We start from the raw sequence: 21166 nt of genomic DNA, 5'->3' as shown, positions 1-21166 counted from the left end.
GTGGGTGGATCACTTGAGGCCAGGAGTTCAAGACCAGCTTGGCCAACATGGCGAAACCCCATCTCTACTAAAAATATAAAAATTAGCCAGGTGGGGTGGTACGCACCTATAATCCCAGCTACTGGGGGGTGAAGGAATGATGGTGACAGGGGCAGGGGCTGCCCTCACTTGAACCTGGGACACAGAGGTTGCAGTGAGCCAAGATTGAGTCACTACACTCCATCTTGGGTGACAGAGTGAGATTCTATCTCAAAAAAAAACCTTTGTTGTTTTTTCAGCAATGTTAATAGCATCTCTACCAGGAGTGGATTCCATTTCGATAAAACATTTTCTTTGTTTATCCATGAACAATTCCTCATTCATTCAAGTTTGATTATGAGATTACAGCATTTCAGTTACATCTTCAGGCTCTAGTTCTCTTTTTTATTTTAAAAAATTAATTTTTATTTTAAAAATTAAAAAAAAATTTCTTTAGAGACAGAATCTTACTCTGTCACCCAGGATGGAGTTTAGTGGTGTGATCATAGCTCACTGTAACCTTGAATTCTTGGGCTCAAGCAATCCTTGTGCCTCACCCTCCCAAGTAGCTGGGACTACAAGCGTGCCACCAAGCCCAGCTAATTTTTTAGTTTTTTAAAGAGGGGTGTGATATGGTGCCCAGGCTGGTCTCAAACTCCTGGCCTCGACAATCCTTCTGCCTTGGCCTCCCAAATCACTGGGATTACAGGCGTCAGCCACCATGCCCGGCTATGTTTCTTATTTCTTTGTATGAAGCTAGTGTGACACTAAGTCCTTAAATTTTTCTTAGTTTTATGTAAAATAAAATAGCATGTTATTTAAACAGAATATGAAATTTTAAAATAATGCTATTTCTTTCATAAATAAAAGTTTGCTTTATACTTACCTTACCCAATTGGAGTACTTATATTCCACAGAAAATTTACAAGCAGTAGAGTTTTCAACTTAATATGCCAAATTAAATATGATACAAAAACTGATTCAAAGAAGGGATATAATATAGATGTCAATTTTCCAAGGTCTGATCTGTAATAATATAGATTATATTGAGTAAAAAAGGAATAACACAAGCCATTATGCCATTATTGAACATAAATAGCACAGTACCATGTAAATGAGGCATTTACCAAGTGAGTATTATCAGTGAACTTTATTTCACATAGCCCAAATGACTTACTGACACTAGCATTTATATTATCTATAATTTTTCCCTGTGCTCTAAGTCATCAGTACAGTTTTTAAAGAGACTTGTTAATGAAAATTCATGATATCCTTGCTTTCTTTTTTAGGGTGTTCATAAGAATGGAAGCGCTGTTTCCTTGCCAGATTCCTTCATGCTATAGCTCGTGAACCTACATCATCTTGAGGAAGGGCCTATATTTAATGATGACACACGTCACCAGCATAGCAACAACAGTGTGAGGACAAAAACAAATAAAAATTAAGAAGCATTCAGATTTATATTCAACGAGGAAGCCATTTTGATCAACAACTTCTGCTGCGTTATTTTTCCAAGATGAACCGATACACAACCATGAGACAGTTGGGGGACGGCACCTATGGGAGTGTGCTTATGGGCAAGAGTAACGAGTCCGGGGAGCTGGTGGCCATCAAAAGGTACCATGTGTGACATTGCCAAGTTCACCTTTGAAAACTCTGCTCTTTATTTTCCTGTCCTTGCTTAAGAATATATACAAGCACAGGCTGGGCGTGGTGGCTCATGCCTGTAATCCCAGCACTTTGGGAGGCTGAGGTGGGCAGATCACTTGAGGTCAGGAGTTCAAGACCAGCCTGGCCAAATAGCGAAACCCCATGTCTACTAAAAATACAAAAATTAGCCGGACATGGGGGCTCATGCCTGTAATCCCAGGAGGCTGAGGCATGAGAATCTCTTGAACCTGGGAGGTGGAGGTTGCAGTGAGCCAAGATCACACCATTGTACTCCAGTCGGGGCGACAAGAGTGAAACTCCATCTCAAAAAAAAATTAAAAAGAAGAATATATGCAAGCACAGGCTGGGTGCGGTGGCTTACGCTTGTAATCCCAGCACTTTGGATTGAGGTCAGGAGTTCAAGACCAGCCTGGCCAACATGATGAAACCCTGTCTCTACTAACAATACAAAAATTAGCCAGGCATGGGGGCACACACCTGTAATCTCAGCTATTCGAGAGGCTGAGGCACAAGAATCTCTTGAACACAGAAGGCAGAGGTTGCAGTGAACCGAGATTGCGCCACTGCACTCCAGCCTGGGTGACAGAAAGAGACTCTGTCTCAAAAAAAAAAAAAAATAGAATATATACAAGCACAGAAACAGGGGTTTAGTTTAGACCAAATACTATTTTGGCTCACGTGGAATGTCATTCTTGGAAAAGAACATTGCCAAAGAGTAGTTCTGCTGATTCTCATGTATGTTACTTTGTCTGGCTTGTCCAGCTACACTGATAAACCAAAAAATATAAGTACCTCTCTTTTTATGTATAATAGATTTGGACTGAAGCTACAGGTAATCTTTGGAATGTTTTTTCAAATTTATTTGTTGGTTTTCGTTTTTGTTTTTGAGATGGAGTCTCACTCTGTTGCCCAGGCTGGAGTGCAGTGGTATGATCATGGCTCATTGCAGTCTTGACCTACCAGGCTCAAGCAATCTACCCACCTCAGCCTCCCAAAGTGGTGGAATTACAGGTGTGAGCCACCATGCCTGGCCTGTAGAGCTTTTTTTTTTTCTTGTTGCCCAGGCTGGAGTACAGTGGCGCCATCTTGGCTCACTGCAACCTCTGACTCCCGGGTTCAAGCAATTCTCCTTCCTCAGCCTCCCAAGTAGCTAGGATTACAGGCCAGCCACCACACCCAGCTAATTTTTGTGTGTGTGTTTTTAGTAGAGATGGGGTTTCACCATGTTGGCCAGGCTGGTCTTGAACTGCTGACCTCAGGTGATGTGCTCGTCTCAGCCTCTCAAAGTGCTAGGATTACAGGCATGAGCCACCGCACTGAGCCTTGAGCTTATTATTTCTTTAAAACAAGGTCTCAAAATCATATGGTATTGATAATATCAAATTGAGTTCTGAACGATATATGTTATTTTCCTGAACTTATTGATTAAATAGAATTGATTGTTGTCAATTTGTTTGTTTTTATTCCACTGTGTTTATCTATTGCCACATAACAAAATACCCCCAAAGCTTAGTGATTTAAAATAAGAAGAAACGTTTGTTAATTTACATAGTTTCTATCTATGGGTCGGGAATTTAGAAGTAGCTTACCTGGGTAGTTCTGGCTTGGGTTCTCTCATGGCCCTCAGATAATTGGCCAAAGTTGCAGCCATCTGAAGGCTTGACTGGGGCTGGAGGATCTACTTCCAAGGTGGCTTACTCTTAGTTTGCTAGGGCTGCTGTAACAAAATGCCACAGACTGGGCAGCTTAAACAACAGAGATTTATTTCCCCACAGTTCTGGAGGCAAGAAGTGTGAGATCAAGGTATCTGCAGGTTGGTTGCTTCTAAGGCCTCTCTCCTTGGCTTGCTTGTAGACAGCCATATCCTCTCTAGGTATTTTTTTTTTTTTTTAAAGAGTTTTCTTGCTCTTGTTGCCCAGGCTGGAGTGCAGTGGTGTAATCTCGGCTCACTGCAACCTCTGCCTCCTAGGTTCAAGTGATTCTCCTGCCTCAGCCTCCTGAGTAGCTGGGATTACAGGCATGTGTCACCACACCTGGCTAATTTTTGTATTTTTAGTAGATACGGGGTTTTTCCATGTTGGTCAGGCTGGTCCTGAACTCCTGGCCTCAGGTGATCCGCCCACCTTGGCTTCCCAAAGTGCTGGGATTACAGGTGTGAATCACTGCGCCCGGCCCTCTCTAGGTCTTTATATGATCTTATTTTTGTGCATGTCTGTGTCCACATTTCCTCTTTTTGTTTTCAAAGCAGGGTTTCACTCTGTCACCCTGGCTGAAGTATGGTGGTGCAAACATAGCTCACTATAGCCTCAACCTCCTGAGCTTGAACCATCCTCCTGCCTGAGCCTCCAGTGTAGTTGGGACTATAGGCATGTACCACCACACCTGGCTGATTTTTTTTTTTTTTTTTTTTTTTGAGACAGAGTTTCACTCAGTCACCCAGGCTGGAGTGCAATGGTACAGTCTTGGCTCACTACAACCTCTGTCTCCCGGGTTCAAGCAATTCTCCTGCCTCGGCCTCCCAAATAGCTAGGATTACAGGCACCTACTATCATGCCCAGCTAATTTTTGTATTTTTAGTAGAGATGGGGTTTCACCATCTTGGCCAGGCTGGTCTTGAATTCCTGACCTCAGGTGATCCACCCAACCTCGGCCTCCCAAAGTGCTGGGATTACAGGTGTGAGCCACTGTGCCCGGCCCCACCTGACTAATTTTTTAAAAAAATTTTTGTAGAGATGGGGTCTTACCATATTGCTCAGGCTCTTCTTATAAGGACATCTGTCATATCAGATTTGGGCCTATGTGAAAGACCTCATTTAACCTTAATTACCTTTTTAAAGAGCCTATCTTCAGACACCATCACACTGTGAAAGTCTTGGGGCTAGGACTTCAACATAGGAGCTTTGGGAGACACAATTCAACCCATCACACTCATTGAGGGTTGGCATGTTTGTACTGGCTGTTGGCAAGAGGCACCTCAGCTCCCTTTAACAAAGGCTCCTTCCCTGGGCCTTTCCAGAGGGTTGTTTGAATAGCCTCAGGATATGGCAGTTGGCTTCCAGCAGAACCAGTCCTGGACTCCTCAGATACACATCTCCACATCACACATCAACAAAATTATGACAATCTAAAATTTAAATGATTTAGCAAATGTTTTAAAATATTATGATCTAAACTATTACATGTACAAGGAAATAACTTCATAAAATATTTTTAAACAGTCATTATCATCAGATAAGGAAATGAAAAATTTATTGAATAGGCTTAATAAAATTCAGTACTCATTTGTGATTAAATGAATTTAATAAAAACAAATCTTGATTTCTTAAAAAACTTATGATTAAAAAAAAAAAAACCTCTTGGATGGATGCAGTGGCTCACACCTATAATCCCAGCACTTTGGGAGGCCGAGGCAGGAGGATTGCTTGAGCCCAGGAGTTACACCAGCTTGACAACATGGTGAAACCCCACCTCTACAGAAAATACAAAAATTAATTGGGCATGGTGGCACGCACCTGTAGTCCCAGCTACTCAGGAAGCTAAGGTGGGAGGATTGCTTGAGCCCAGGAGGTCGAGGCTTCAGTGAGCCAAGATTATGCCACCACTACTGCACTCCAGCCTGGGTGACCTAGTGAGACCCTGTCTAAAAAAAAAACCTCTTAGCAAGGCTGTATATAAAAAGAATAAAAGAATAAAAAGGAAAAAAGAATAAAACTTCCCTGCCCTGAGAAAACCAATGTAATTCATATTAATGTGAAATATCAGAAGTAATGTTAGTACACTTAGTTTGAAGACTGAATGCCTGCTGATAGCCCTGCTGATTAGGATTGCATTGGAGATCCTCTCTACTGCAATAAGACAGGAATCTAAGAAATAAGGGTTATTAGACAAAATGAGCCGAAACAGCCGTCATCTGTAGATGAAATGATTATATAAATTCACATAAAGAAATATTTTATTATACACAAATACATCTTATATAAAAATATTTTTAAAGGTCAGGAAAGATATACCCAAAACTCATGATAGCTGTGGTTTCTGGGGAGGAGGGTAGGAGAATCAGAAGTGGCGTTGGTGGGTCTTGGGTACAGTCCCACAGATGGTTATTACTGTCTGGTTTTATGTGACAAAATGTTCATAATTTTTTTCTGAGTGGCAAAAATATGGTATTTGTTTTATCCTTCAATTTCATCAAATGGGATATTGGGCCTCAGCTACATAGACCTAGGTAAAGTCTTTGGAGAACTGAGGGGTGAAATCCTGTAAGAAGTCAAATAAATTGAGCGCTGATAGGAGGCCATAAGTATGTAATCTAGGAGCGTTGTTGGTGAATGAACTACTATCTAACCAAAAGAAACCTAGATAGGAATTCATTTTTCTCATTTAATAAAACATCTTGGCAGAATTCTCCCTTTGAATTATGCACTTTAAATGAGTGAATTGTGTAGTATGTGGATTCTAATTGTATAGTCTGTGGATTCTATCTCAATGAAACTGTTGTTATTTAAAAAAAAAAACAAACAAAAAAACAGCCCTGAGATAGGCAGCCCAGGTCTAGTACCTTGTCTCGATGTCATCACAGACCTAGGCTCCGTCTTCAAAAAATAGCTCCTGCAGCTCCAGGCATTGAGTGCGAGCTCCAAGCAGGAAGCAATGGGAGGAGCTGAGGCAGTTAGTTACTGTACTCTTTAAATTGGGAAAGCCAAAACTTTCCCACACCCCACCCAGAATGCATCGGCTTTCTTCTCATTGATCAGAAATGCGGGCTTCCCTAGCTTCAGGGAGGCTGGGAAACTGAGGACTTAGCTGAGTGTTGTATATCCCTGTGCAAAAGCTGACTCTGTGAATGAGGAGGACGAGGAGGGCTTTTGGCTAGTCGGCTTACGGTGTCTGCCACATTCAGTATCTACTGTGTGCTGGGCAGCGCTCCGCCTTAGGTAAGATGGAGCAAAAATGAATGAGAAGAGGAGTCCCATGGAAGACTTGAAGAAATTGAAAAATTCATTTAGCACAAAATTGTTAAACTCCTACTGTATTTCATGATCAGGACATAATGGGGACAACACAGATGTCTTACAATATACTCAGGAAGACCAACAGATTCAACAAGTTACATCAAGTATGTTAAGTCCTACGATGGGGGAATATTGGGTCCTATGGGAGCAAAGAGGAGCCACACTGGAGAAGTATCATAAAAGGCTTCCCAAGTCAAGGAGACCTCAAGAATGAGAGAAAAATATTTTTTAAAAAGGGGGTTGGGAGGAAATGCTCCAGGGAGTAAGAAATAGTGTGGTGAAGCTCTGGAGGCAAGAGAGAGTATGTGAAGGACTAACTGGGGCTGAATAATTGAAAGAAGTGCAGGTAGCTGAAGTGTGGAATAGGAGTGGGGCAGAGGAGGGATGTGAGGCTAACAGGTGAAGTTGTGAAGCCACATGGAAGAGTTTGTATATCCCTTTTTTTTTTTTCCTGAGACAGAGTTTCGCTCTTGTCACCCAGGCTGGAGTGCAGTGATGTGATCTCAGCTCACTGCAACCTCCGCCTCCCAGGTTCAAGCGATTCTCCTGCCTCAGCCTCCTAAGTAGCTGGGATTACAGGCATGTGCTACCACATCTGGCTAATTTTCATATTTTTATTAGAGACGGGGTTTCACCATGTTGGTCAGGCTGGTCTCAAACTCCTGACCTTGTGATCTGCCCACTTCAGCCTCCCGAAGTGCTGGGATTACAGCCAGGAGCCACCGTGCCCAGCCGAGTTTGTGTATCTTGAGGACTAGAAGGTCTTGAAGGATTTTAAGCAGCATTGTTGATGTGATCAAATTTTTAGAACTGGCTCATTAGCAGAAGAGTGGGGACTGGATTGAAGAGGTCAAGAGTGGACACAGGGTGGCCAGGTAGAAGGTCAGTGCAGTCATCTTGGTTAGAAGTGGTGCCTGACAAGAAAATAGCTCTGGAGATGGATGTAACTGGATACAGTTGAGGGACACTTAGGGAGCAGGCTGTATAGGAACTGGTGACTGGGCATGAGGATGGAGGGAGGAGTGAAAAATGGGGAAGAGTCCAGGCTAACTCCTGGGATTCTGGCTTAAATATATAGTGGTGGTGCTATGTACCATGTCAAGGAGGGGACAATCACAGGCCTAGGGGTAAAGCTGAATTCTGTCTGGGGCATAATGACTTTAAGATGACTTTTAGTCAATGGAATATTTGCATTTAAATCTCAAAACAAGGTTGAGTGCAGCGGCTCACGTCTGTAATCCCAGCACTTACTTTGGGAGGCCGAGGTGGGCGGATCACCTGAGGTCAGGAATTTGAGACCAACCTGAACAACATGGAGAAACCCTGTCTCTACTAAAAATACAAAATTAGCCAGGCATGGTGGCGCACGCCTGTAATCCCAGCTACTCGGGAGGCTGAGGCAGGAGAATTGCTTGAGCCTGGGAGGCAGAGGTTGCGTGAGTTGAGATCGCACCATTGCACTCCAGCCTGGGTGACAAGAGCAAGACTCCGTCTCAAAAAAAAAAAAAATCTCAAAACAGAGGTGCAGGCTAATGATTCGGAATGATTAGTCTACTAGTCCACATATGGTAATTGAAACTCTTTAGAGGGAGAAGAAAAGAGGTCTTCATTTAGAGCACTGAGAAACCATGGCATATAAAGTATGCACCCTGGAATAGGATCTTACAGAAAAGACTGAGGAGCCACCAGAGAAATAGGGGAGAAACCAGGAGAATGTAGAAAATATCTGAAACCAAGGGAAAGATCTAAAGAAGCAGAAGTAGGTATCAAGAAGTCTGGAGGGTGATGATTCCAGAGCTCTTTCAATGGCTCAACGTTGTACCCAAGAAATTCAGATGTTTTATGATTTTCATGCTGAGCAGTTAGCATTGTTTTCGTCCTTAAATGTGTCACCTAATGACCACCTTATGGCTGCTGCACCTCCAGGCATTACATCCCTGTTCAAGGAGGAAGAAAGGAGAATAATACCAGCTAACTCTTCTCCATCTTTTATCAGGAAGTAGTAATTCTTTCCCGGAAGTCCCCAAGGACATCCCCTTACGTCTTACCAGCTAGCACTGGGTCACGCGGTCTCTCTTACTTCCAAAGGAGGCTGAGAGAGTGTTTACTCTTCCAACGTCTATATTAGGCAGAAGGAAAGGGCTGGAAATGGCCTTATGATATTTCAACAATATCATCTGCCGTGGTGTTCCTTGGGTTTGGGGAATATGACATAACTGGCAGCCGTGGTGAGCGTTGTTCCAGTGGAATAGTAGAAGTAAGCCAGACCGCAGCGGGACAAGGAGTAGGGGGAAGTGGGCAGTGGAGGCATGGAGCTTTGGAGAGTTTGAAGGATGAATTACTGAGTTGCTAAGAAAGCCACAAAAGGGTTGCCCAGTGTCAGGAAGAGTCCGCCTGAAATTACACAGGACGGACGTGAAAGTGGAGGCACTGGGAGCATTTTAATGACTTTTCTTTCCACCTCCACCCATCTGTATGGAGACTGGAGGATGACAAGGCAGGAGCGGTGGAACGGTGGGAGAAGGGGATGTTCAGAGCGTGTGTGTGATCTGGAGAGTGTAGTGGGTGAAAGGCTGATGGTGGGGCCAACTGGATGAGGAGGCAAGCCACGCCACGTGGGTGATTGTAGGAATAGCCACAAGCTGAACAAGAAAGAGGTTGTATGAAGAAGTTTCGAGGGTAATGATGGTGAAAAGGATAAGAGGTTATGCTCAGAGTCTGAAGTGGTAAAGGTTGAGGTCTTGGACAGTAGAACTCTTCATCACAAGGAGTTTATGAGTGATCGTGGTAGGACAGAGGTGAACATCACTTAGGAGTGAAGGAACTGTGAAGCCAGGCTACTGTCAGATTATCAGTTTAACCTACACTGAGTATTCACTGTAGCCATTATTCCTCATGTCTGAACAAGATAGCTATCTACAAGAGTTGTACAAGCAGGCTTTGCCGTCTCCTTCAAGCCTAATGTAGAGGGATACACTTTACATGAAAATGGCAAATATCAGAGTCCTCATTCTCCATTCTCATTGTTTTGTTTGTTTGTTACCAAAACCATTCACATCCCATAATATCCAGTCAGTCTTTCGCTTGGTGGTATAAAATTTTAGGCATTTCCAATTTAGGCCATAAATATTCTAGGTGCAACTTGTTAGGTAACACTTTAAGATCCATTGATACTTTTCCCCTAAAATGAAAAATAAATTCTAGGCTGGGTATGGTGGCTGATGCCTGTAATCTGAGCACTTGGGAAGGCCGGCGCAGGCAGATCACCTGAGGTCAGGAGTTCGAGACCAGCCTGGCCAACATGGCGAAACCCTGTCTCTACTAAAAATACAAAAGTTAGCCAGGCGTGGTGGCAGGCGCCTGTAATCCCAGCTATTTGGGAGGCTGAGGCAAGAGAATCACTTGAACTGGGGAGGCAAAGGTTGCAGAGCTGAGATGATGCCACTGCACTCCAGCCTGGGTGACAGAGCGAGACTCCATCTCAAAAATAAAATAAAATTCTGAAATTATATTTCAAGCATCATAGCAGGCTAGTTGTGGTGGCTCATGCCTGTAATCCCAGCACTTTGGAAGGCTGAGGTGGGCAGATTGTTTGAGCCCAGGAGTTTGAGACTAGTATGATCAATATGGTAAAACCCCATCTCTACAAAAAATACAAAAATGTACTGGGCGTGGAGGCATATACCTATAGTCCCAGCTACCCAGGAGGCAGAGGTGGGAGGATCACGTGAGCCCAAGAGGTCAAGACTACAGTGAGCCATAATCACACCATTGCACTCCAGTCTGAGTGACAGAATGAGACCATGTCTCAAAAAAAAAAAAAAGGAAAAAAATCATAGCAGATTATGTGTGCAATTTCACATGGATATGATCATTTTATTAATCAACTTTTTTATAGCTATATTTGAATTGACTGTTTTATTTTAAATTCATCATTGTGCTAGATTTACATTTTACATTTTAGCGAGACATTTTATAAACCTATAGCACTGAAAAGTATCTTTTAATAAGCTAGTGATCCCCATTTCATCACACTTCTTCATAAATTTCTAGTACCTGAATAACTGAAAATGAAATTCTGATTCACTAAGGATATTTTGGAAATAGCATTGATGCCCTTTACATTGTCTTACAGTCAGTCATAGATATTGGTAAAAATGAAAACATCTGGTAGTTAGTGAGTGCTGAACTAAGCAGTTTGCAAGAAGCTTTTGTTATGCAGCAGTTTCTACTGTATGTCTAGCTAACGAATTTGAGGCATAGACAAATCATTAGGTAACTTGTCCAAAGTCATGCTGTGAGTGACAGGGCAAGGATTTGAATCCAGGCAGTGCGGTTCCACAGCCTCTGTTCTTGACTGTGATGTGCTGCCCATTTTTACTCATTGCCTCATTTGTGTATTATACCCCCTGGAGCCTCTGGATCATAAGGATTATTCTAATTAATAAAGACAACTCTAAGCTTCCTAAGGATCTTCTGGAACATCTCAGTAGGAGATTATAACACTAAATGAAAGCAGTATGGCATATTTGGTTCTTTTTCACAGTCCAGCCTTGTAATTTCCATACCTGAAGAAACATTTTTTAGAATATGAATCCTGTTTTTTATCCTGTTTTGTATGGTGACTAAAAATCTGTTCGTATAAAAACACATGTTCATATAAAAACACACCAAGTGACTATGGTGTATATAGTGGAAATACTTTTTACCCCAAATACACTTTTGGTACATTTAGCTCTAATAGAAACCAATACTGAGATAAAAGAGGGGAAGTAAACAAAATTCAAGAAAGCCATTTCTAACGTTTATAGTTACTTCTGATTTTTTGCCAACTTAAATCATTTAAGTAGGGAGATCTTTAGCTTTATGTGCCTCTTGTCTAAAGCTGATGCAATGATATGCAAGTTATCAGATCAAATTATTTGACTAAATTTGCTCAAAATTTGTAATTTCTTTCCCTAACCCCCTCTGAGGTATAGTGTTTCATGTTTATCTCTTAAGTTCTAAAATGAGAGGAACTTGGAAGGGACCCTTTAAGAAAGGCATAAACTTATTAGAGAAGTGTTAAGAACTCACCCAGAAAGGAAGATGAATGGTAATTTTGTCATTTTTGTGTTAAAGCTGAATTTTGGATGTGATGTAGTCCTACCAACTAGTCTTGAGATATACGGGAAGAAGTGATTTCCTTGTAAGGATGAGGAAAGAGATAGCTTGCCCAAAGTGAACCAGTACTAGAGTAAGAAAGCCAACAGTGGAATCTGTGTCTTTGAATCCTCAATCCCTGAACACTAAACTTTCCTTTATTTATTTTAGGATGAAGAGAAAGTTTTATTCTTGGGATGAATGTATGAACTTGAGAGAAGTTAAGGTAAAATCCTAAAGATGAAAAGAACCTGAGAAGGGGCTTTAACTCTATCTGAGGCTTGAGGACAGTAGTTAAGATTATTTTTAGTTAAGATTGTTTTATTCTCTGTGGGAAGCATTCTGAAGATAATTGTATTTGTTTTTCCTTTATATTCTAAATTAATTTCTCATTTCTTCTGGTTCTGATGTCAGTGTAGAATAGCATATAATTATATTCTCACATTTGAAAGTTCACTCTCACTTTCAAAAGAGCATCTTAAATCATATTCTCCAAAGACAACTTGTTTTTTTTTTTTTTGAGACAAAGTCTTACTCTGTCACCCAGGATAGAGTGCAGTGGCGTGATCTCAGCTCCCTGCAACCTCTGCCTCCTGGGTTCAAGCGATTCTCCTACCTCAGCCTCCTGAGTAGCTGGGACTATAGGCATGTGCTGCCATGCCCAGCTAATTTTTGTATTTTTAGTAGAAAGAAGGTTTTACCATGTTAGCCAAGCTGGTCTCAAACTCCTGACCTCAGGTGGTCTGCCCACCTCAGCCTCCCAAAGTGCTGGAATAACAGGCATGAGCTATCACGCCCAGCCACCAAAAGACAAGTTTTTAAATTACTACATACCGTTTCCTTAGATTTGATGCTTAAAGACTTGGATACCATTTTGGATACCTTTGCATGGTTAAGTCAGGCAAAAGTTAGACCTATTTAATAAACCAAGGGAAAAATGTAACAGATTGAAATGTTTGATACCTATTGTTAGCTTGGTTTATTGTTTGCACTTAACTTTCATTACTTAAAGCAATTATGTAGATATTAAAATGTTACGAATTAATGAACCCAGGCAAAATGGAAAATTACTTAAGGTAATTATCAAACTTAGCACTGATGCAATTTTGCCAACTTCTATAAGTTTTTTTTTAAGAAACTTAAATGCGTATTGGTTATTTTTCAGTCTCTGAAGAAACTTAATCATGCTAATGTTATTAAATTGAAAGAAGTTATCAGAGAAAATGACCATCTTTATTTCATATTTGAATATATGAAAGAAAATCTCTATCAATTAATGAAAGACAGGTATGTTTTTATTCACTTTCTTCCCTGTTATTCCCTCCATGAGTTCTTTGGATCCTTTCAGTATGTCAAGACTTTACGAAATAAAGATTGATCACTCCGAAAGGTAAATTTAAATTAACTAGTTCTGTTATCTTTATCAAAGGGTAACATTTAACACTGAAGAAGAGCCAGCTGTGACATAGCCACCATTTTTCTGTTGTAAATCCTTAAAAGTCAAGGCCAGCCAGTTCAGTGTCTCATATAAATACACATACTATCTATTTATGCTTTTTAAAATCAAACTTATATATAGTTTAGTACTCAGTAACAAAGCTGGCCTTGGGCAGTACTGAGAAAATTATCTTCATTGCTCTCCCAAGCATCTCGTGGAGGTTAATGAAAGAATGGAAAAAGGAATAAAGTTCCTTTCAAGAAAAGATTTAAGAAACTCATTCATTGGAAGACACAAGTCAGTGATAGTACTTGATGTGTTACCAATTCCAAGGAAATTCACAATTTTTAAATGGGTGGGCAGAATCTGTAAAGGGAGAGTTTTGGTCCTCCACCCTGTGCTTGGGGAGATAATGTTTTGGTGGTTGTTCTGGTCACATCTGGGAAACGTCCATTTTGCCTGCTTTTAAAGTGAGAAATGTTCAGTAGTTTTGAACTATTTAAAATAAATAAATCAGTAGTAAAATAGGTTGATAATTATAGTATATAATATATATTTAGACTATGCCTCTAAAAAATTTAAATGGTAAGATTTTAAAAATGAATAATTTTTATAATAAAAAAATTTTTTTAGAGGCATAGTCTTGCTCTGTCACCCAAGCTGGAGTGCAGTGGTGCAGTTAGCTAATTTTTATATTGATTACATGTTGGAATAGTATTTGGTATATATTAGGTTAAATTAAATATATTGTTAAAAATTAATTTTACCTGTTTGATTTCTTTTAACATGGCTGCTAGAAAAATGTTAAGTACACAAGTGGCTCTCATGTATTTCTTTTTTTCTTTTCTTTTTTTTTTTGAGATGGAGTCTCGCTCTTTTGCCCAGGCTGGAGTGAAGTGGTGCAGTCTTGGCTCACTGCAGCCTCCACCTCTCGGGTTCAAGTGATTCTCCTGCCTCAGCCTCCTGAGTAGCACGTGCCATCACACCCAGCTCATTTTTATATTTTTAGTAGAGACGGGGTTTCACCATGTTGGCCGGGCTGCTCTTGAACTCCTGACCTCAGATGATCCACCCATCTCGGCCTCCCAAAGTACTAGGATTACAGGCATGAGTCACTGCACCCAGCCGGCTCTTATATTTCTATTGGACAACACCAATATGTAGAATAGAACTGAAGCATTTATTTATACCTCTAAATTTATTAATTTATTTATTTATTGAGACAGGATCTCACTCTGTCACCAGGCTGGGGTGCAGTGGCACAATCATGGCTCCTTGCAGCCTCAAACTCCCAGGCTAAAGTGATCCTCCCATCTCATCCTCTCCAGCAGCTGGACTACAGGCGCGCGCCACCACACCTGGCTAATTTTTGTATTTTTTTGTAGAGACAAGGTTTGACCATGTTGCCCAGGCTGGTCCCAAACTCTTGGACTTAAGCGATCCTCCTACCTTGGCCTCCCAAAATGCTGAGATTATAGGCAAGAGCCACTGCACCCAGCCACCTCTTAAATTCTTAAAGCCTACATAATACAGATTTGCAAGCTTGGCTTATCTGTTAGTAATTCCGTTTTTCAACTTGCTTTACTCTTCTTGGGACAGTTTAAAATTTAGCTATTTAATATGTGTGCAATACATTTAGTTTGGGATTTGAGTTTTTACCACACATCAAAACAAAACAAAAAAAATCTGATTTTCATGTATTAAATGTATGAGCTTTCACACTGTAAATCCATCATATCTTTAACCAGTATCATGAGGCCAACAGAGGCTCCAAGGCAGGGGGAATATAAACCTTCTTTGGATTGGTTGGCTGGTTGTTTAACAGAATTATGTGACTGTTTGTTCATTTCTTTACAGAAACAAGTTGTTCCCTGAATCAGTCATCAGAAATATTATGTATCAGATATTGCAAGGCCTGGCTTTTATCCATAAACATGGTAGGTTTCTTTTAAGTTTCATTTCCTACCTCTTTAGATTACTGTCGAGATTGTGCATAGAAATTATATATTAAACTTAAATAACTGTTATATTGGAGAAATACAAATTTGGGGTGTGTGTCTATACACACTGACATTTTTATTTAAAAATTTGAGAATTTCTGTGATTCTATATAAAATGGAATTTCAGGCCAAGTGTGATGGCTCATATCTGTAATCCAGCACTTTGGGAAGCCGAGGAAGGTGGTTTACCTAAGATCAGGAGTTTGAGACCAGCCTGGCCAACATGGTGAAACTGGGTCTCTACTAAAAAAATACAAAATTAGCCAGGCATGGTGGTGGGTACCTGTAATCCCAGCTACTGGGAAGGCTGAGGCAGGAGAATTGCTTGAATCCGGGAGATGGAGGTTGCAGTGAGCCGAGATGAGCCATTGCACTCCAGCCTGGGGAGTAGAGTGAGACACTATCTCAGATTAAAAAAAAAAAAAAAAAAGGCCAAGCTTGGTGAGTCACGCCTGTAACCCTAGTACTTTGGGAGGCCGAGGCGGGTGGATCAACCTGAGGTCAGGAGTTCGAGACCAGCCTGGCTAACATAGTGAAACCCTGTCTCTACTAAAAATATAAAACATTAGCTAGGCATGGTAGCACTTGCCTGAAATCCCAGCTACTTGAGAGGCTGAGGCAGGAGAATAGGTTGTACCCAGGAGGCAGAGGTTGCAGCGAGCTGAGATCACCCCATTGCACTCCAGCTTGGACAAAAAGAGCAAAACTCCTTCTCAAATAAATAAATAAATGGGAATTTCTATAATCTATAATTATCTTCCACCAGAGCAGAATTTTTTTTAGCAGTTTAATCATCATCAGCCTTTAGCCTCAGTCATCATAACTCATCCTGCAACCTCATTCCCCCTAATTTTATTGTGGAAATGAAAAAAAACAAAGGACCCTCTTTTGGAAAAAGATTAGACTGTTTTAATCTAGCATGACCAATTATTAACATTTAAATAGTTTGTAGCACCCATGGAGTAGTGTTTTATAGTTTTCCTTAGTATTTACATTTAGTTGTTTCTATTCTCTGAATGAAATTAAAGCAAGTATTAATACTTGTTCTGTTTTCTATGAATTTCTTATTTATGTACTTTGATTAATGTAGCTTTTTCATATCCATCAAACCAAAATAATTATTAGTCCAAAAAGTTAATATGATTATTTTTTTAAAAACATTTGTTTAGAATCACTGGATGTTTAGATATTAAATTAGAAAAGTTTGTCCCATAACATTGCTGTGTTCTGAACATAGGCACTTAAAAATCACCATCAGGTTCCCTTCATGTCTCATCCTGTATTTAATTTTATTATTATCATTATTTGAGACAGAATCTCACTGTGATGCCCAGGCTGGAGTGCAGTGGTGCCATCCTGGCTCACTGCAGCCTCGGCTTCCTGGGCTCAAGTGATCCTCCTACCTCAGCCTCCCTAGTAGCTGGGACTACAGGCACATGCTTCCACACCCAGTTAATTTTTTATTTTATGTAGAGATGAGGTTTTACCATGTTGCCCAGGCTGGTCTTAAGCTCCTGGGCTTAAGTGATCCTCCAGCCTCAGGCTCCCAAAGTGCTGGGATTACAGGTGTGAGCCACCATACCAGGTCTCATCCTATATTTTATATTTTCTTTTTTTACTTTATCCTCTAACTGACACAGGAATTATTTACCTTCCAAAACTGCTATTCAGGATTCCATATAAATATTTTAAGAACACTTCTTAAATTTATTAAAAGAACATTTAAAAAATGTTTTAAGAACATAAAAAAAACTATTTATTTGTGTCATATAAACTATTAGGCTCTTTTAAAAGTCTAAATCCTATAATGATATACTGTATTTTATTGGGAAATATCAGTAATGTATTAACTATATGGAAATAAGGGATATCTGCTATTTTAATTATTCATAATGGATTCCTGATTTTTAATTGTTTTAAACTCATCATAAACTTGATATTTGCCTGAGTTGATTTATGCTGTCAGCAACATCTAAAGCATAAATGATTGAAGGAGGAAGTTCTATTAGGATTTTTAAATTGTGATTGAAAGTAAATAACATGTAAGTAATCAAGAGTTGACTGTGTGGTTGACTACAGAGTAATTGGGGAAACCAGGCTGTTAGGATAATTCGACATTTTCACAAAAGCCAAATAAGCCAACGTGTAAGGATAATTCAACATTTTCACAAAAGCCAATAATTCTTGCTGTAGAATTAAGCATCTCAGATATAATACTTCAAGAAAATAGATATTTTTAAATAGTTGTTTGGCCTCACACCTGTAATTCCAGCACTTTGGGAGAGACCTCACTTGAGGTCAAGAGTTAGAGACCAGCCTGGCCAACATGGTCAAAACTTGTCTCTACTAAAAATACAAAAATTAGCCTGGCATGGAGGCACACACCTATAATCTCAGCTACTTTGGAGGCTGAGGCAGGAGAATCGCTTAAATCCAGGAGGCAGACGTTGCAGTGAGCCGAGATTGCACCACTGCACTCCAGCCTGGGCAACAGAGCAGGACTTGGTCTCAAATACATACTGTACATACATACATACATACATAAAATTGTTACTGTCAAAAAATGAAACTAATGTTTAGTTCAAATAGGACTGAATTACCAATATTTTTATATTAGGGTGGGGAAAACCACAGCTGTACAAATATGTAATTGATTTAGTTCTCTTAAACTTTATGGATTAGTGTCACTCCGCTCTGCATCACATGGTCCCATTCCTGTCATTACATTACAAAAGTACAATGAATGTCTCTTGGACGTAGTGAAATGCATGTTACCAGCTATTTAGAGTTAGAAGTACTGTATAAACTCGGATTACAGAACTGTTACAGATGTCACAAACAGAGCCCATTCTGACTTTGAAGTGAGGAAAAATGTTTAGGCTTAGAAAGTCTTCCCAGCCCCGGCTGGGTGCAGTGGCTCATGCCTATAATCCCAGCACTTTGGGAGGCTGAGTTGGGTGGATCATGAGGTCAGGAGTTCGAGACCAGCCTGGGCAACATGGCGAAACCCCATCTCTACTAAAAATAAAAAAACTAGCCAAGCATGGTGGTGGACACCTGTAATCCCATTTACTCCGGAGGGTGAGGCAGGAGAATTGCTTGAACCCGGGAGGCAGAGGTTGCAGTGAGCTGAGATCGTGCCACTGCATTCTAGTCTGGGCGACAGAGTGAGACTTTGTCTCCAAAAAAAAGAAAAGAAAAGAGAAAAAAAGCAGGGCCCCTACATCCCATTACTTCTTAGACAATAAATATGGTTTACTTTTTTCTTTGCGACAGAGTCTCACTCTGTCACCCAGGCTGGAGTGCAGTGGCGCGATCTCGGCTCACCGCAACCCCCATCTCCTGGGTTCAAACAATTCTCCTGCCTCAGCCTCCAGAGTAGCTGGGACTACAGGTGTTCACCACCATGCCCAGCTGATTTTTTGGTATTTTTAGTAGAGACAGAGTTTCACCATGTTGGCCAGGCTGGTCTTGCACTCCTGACCTCAAGTGATCCACCCACCTCAGCCTCCCAAAGTGATGGGATTACAGGCATGAGCCACCATGCCTGGCCAGTTTACTTTTTTTCTAAGATGATGTTTCTAACTGTAAAAGAGGGGTTCATTTATATTTTGTTTATAAATCAAATAAAGCTATGTTTAAGCATAATGATTTATTGTATTTTTTTCTCTATACCAAGGCTTTTTTCATAGGGACATGAAACCAGAAAACTTGCTTTGTATGGGTCCAGAACTTGTGAAAATTGCTGATTTTGGACTTGCAAGAGAATTAAGGTCACAGCCACCATACACTGATTATGTTTCTACTAGATGGTGAGTAGTGTTATGCGATTCTCCTAAGGCATAAGTCAATGTTGAAGTCTATGTTCCTACAGTGGATTCTTACAGATTTCTGGAGGTTCCATATTGAATATTTAAAACAGAGTATAGAACTGAATTTTGTGTTCTTTAAAGAGATCGAAGGATTGGTTTATTGCTATTCTGATCACTGAAAAAACAAGGAAAAAAAAGAATTTCATTTATTCACTCATTCATTCAACAAATATTTGTTGAACACCTATTATGTGCCAAACATCATTTTAGGCACAGAGAACACAGCAGTGAAATAAAAAAATAAAAGAAAAATCTCTGCTTCATGCTGCTTACATGACAGCCAATACACAAATGAACAAGTTATTATGAGTCACCAACAGAAAGACATACACATGTTCACCAAAAGACACGAATAATCTCAACTGCACACTACCCAAATGTCCACGAACAGTAGCATCGTATACTCACCCAGAGGAATGCTTTGCAACAATGAGAATGAACGGTCTACAACTGCATGCACAATGTGAATGAATCTTAATGTTGAGAGCAAGAGGCCAAACAGAAAAAGTGCACATACTGTCTGATTTCATTCTGTAAAATACAAAAACAGAGAAAACTAATCTGTGCCATAAAAGGATAGTGGCCAGGTGTGGCGGCTCACACCTGTAATCCCAGCACTTTGGGAGGCCAAGGCAGGTGGATCACAAGATCAGGAGTTTGAGACCAGCCTGACCAAGATGGTGAAACCCCGTCTCTACTAAAAATACAGAAATTAGCTGAGCATGGTGGCAGGCGCCTGTGGTCCCAACTACTCAGGAGGCTGAGGCGGAGAGTTGCTTTAACCCGGGAGGTGGAGGCTGCAGTGAGCCGAGATCGCGCCACTGCACTCCAGCCTGGGCAACAGAGTGAGACTGTCTCAAAAAAAAAGAAACAGAAACAAAGTCAGGATAGCAAGCCGTTCCATGGGGTGGGGTATGTGTAGTGCCTGGACGACTACACGAGGGGCCTCTGTGTGCTGATAACATGACTTTCTTGATCTGGATGCTGGGTGTGTGGATGTGTTGTGTTTGTGGAAATTCATCAAGCTTTACTCTTATAATACATGCCTCTGCCTGTGTGAATATTATACTCCAGTGAAAACAGAACATATATGTATCAGGCCGGGTGCAGTGGCTCACGCCTGTAATCCCAGCACTTTGGGAGGCCGAGGTGGGGGATCACTTGAGGCCAGGTGTTCAAGACCAGCCTGGCCAACATGGCTAAACCTTGTTTCTAGTAAAAATACAAAAAAATTAGCCAGGCGTGGTGTCACGTGTCTTGGTGCCAGCTACTTGGAAGGCTGAGGCATGAGAATCACTTGAACATGGAGGCAGAGGTTGCAGTGTGCCGAGATCGCGCCACTGCACTCCAGCCTGGGCAACAGAGCAAGACTCTTTCTCAGGAAAAAAAGAAAAATATATGTGTATCAGATGTTGGTACATTACAAAGAAAAATAAAATATGGAAGGGGCAGGGAAATGGGGAGGGAAAGCATTGTTGCTCTTTTACGTGGAGGGTCTCACTGAGAGTAGCCCTGAAGGAGATGCCAGGGCAAGCAGGAATTTTTTAGGCAGAGCAAATGCCAAGTGTAAAAGCCTTGAGACAGGATCACACCCCCAGTGAATTCTGCACAGTGCAGAATGAGTAAGGAGGGCAGTCGTAAGAAACAAGGGCAGAGTTTATGGATTGGCCAGAAATGATAGTGACTTGCACCTGCTGGCCATGCAAGTAGTGAGGTGTGTGGAATTCTGTATTTTTTTTTATTTTTGAGACGGAATCTCACTCTGTCACCAGGCTGGAGTGCACTGGCCTGATCTTGGCTCACTGCAACCTCCGCCTCCTGGGTTCAAGCGATTCTCCTGCCTCAGCCTCCCAAGTAGCTGGGACTACAGGTGCACGCCACCACACCCAGCTACTTTTTGTATTTTGAGTAGAGACGAGGTTTCACCATGTTGGCCAGGGTGGTCTCAATCTCTTGACCTCGTGACCTGCCCATCTCAGCCTCTCAAAGTGCTGGGATTACAGGCATGAGCAC

At 41.0% G+C, this 21166-nt stretch overlaps 1 protein-coding gene and 1 long non-coding RNA gene across 8 annotated transcripts in view; one reads left to right on the top strand and one right to left on the bottom strand.

Annotated features, from left to right (window-relative positions):
* The window catches only part of LOC135269217 (uncharacterized), a 57786-nt gene extending 37943 nt beyond the window's left edge, over positions 1 to 19843 (bottom strand). The window contains exon 1 of the long non-coding RNA XR_010337532.1: positions 19562 to 19843. This is a non-coding gene — a long non-coding RNA (uncharacterized LOC135269217). The remainder of the gene's footprint in view (positions 1 to 19561) is intronic.
* MAK (male germ cell associated kinase) overlaps positions 1 to 21166 on the top strand; it is a 57329-nt gene that overhangs the window by 4500 nt on the left and 31663 nt on the right. For 6 of the 7 annotated variants that reach the window (XM_012440300.2, XM_021672678.2, XM_012440296.2 and 3 more), the window contains exons 2-6: positions 1308 to 1635; positions 12015 to 12069; positions 13009 to 13130; positions 15139 to 15218; positions 18961 to 19093. In XM_012440300.2, coding sequence (XP_012295723.2) covers positions 1535 to 1635; positions 12015 to 12069; positions 13009 to 13130; positions 15139 to 15218; positions 18961 to 19093 — 491 coding nt within the window. In that variant the 5' untranslated portion in view covers positions 1308 to 1534. Of the gene's footprint in view, positions 1 to 160; positions 1636 to 12014; positions 12070 to 13008; positions 13131 to 15138; positions 15219 to 18960; positions 19094 to 21166 lie in introns of those variants that run through there. The other variant, XM_064362978.1, reaches the window with a different exon arrangement.

The sequence above is a fragment of the Aotus nancymaae genome, unplaced genomic scaffold (assembly GCF_030222135.1).
Source record: "Aotus nancymaae isolate 86718 unplaced genomic scaffold, 86718_ANA_hifiasm-v0.15.2.pri h1tg000051l, whole genome shotgun sequence".
Lineage (NCBI taxonomy): Eukaryota > Metazoa > Chordata > Mammalia > Primates > Aotidae > Aotus > Aotus nancymaae.
The sequence above is the reverse complement of the archived record's forward strand: the minus strand, read 5'-3'. Positions and strand labels throughout refer to the sequence as shown.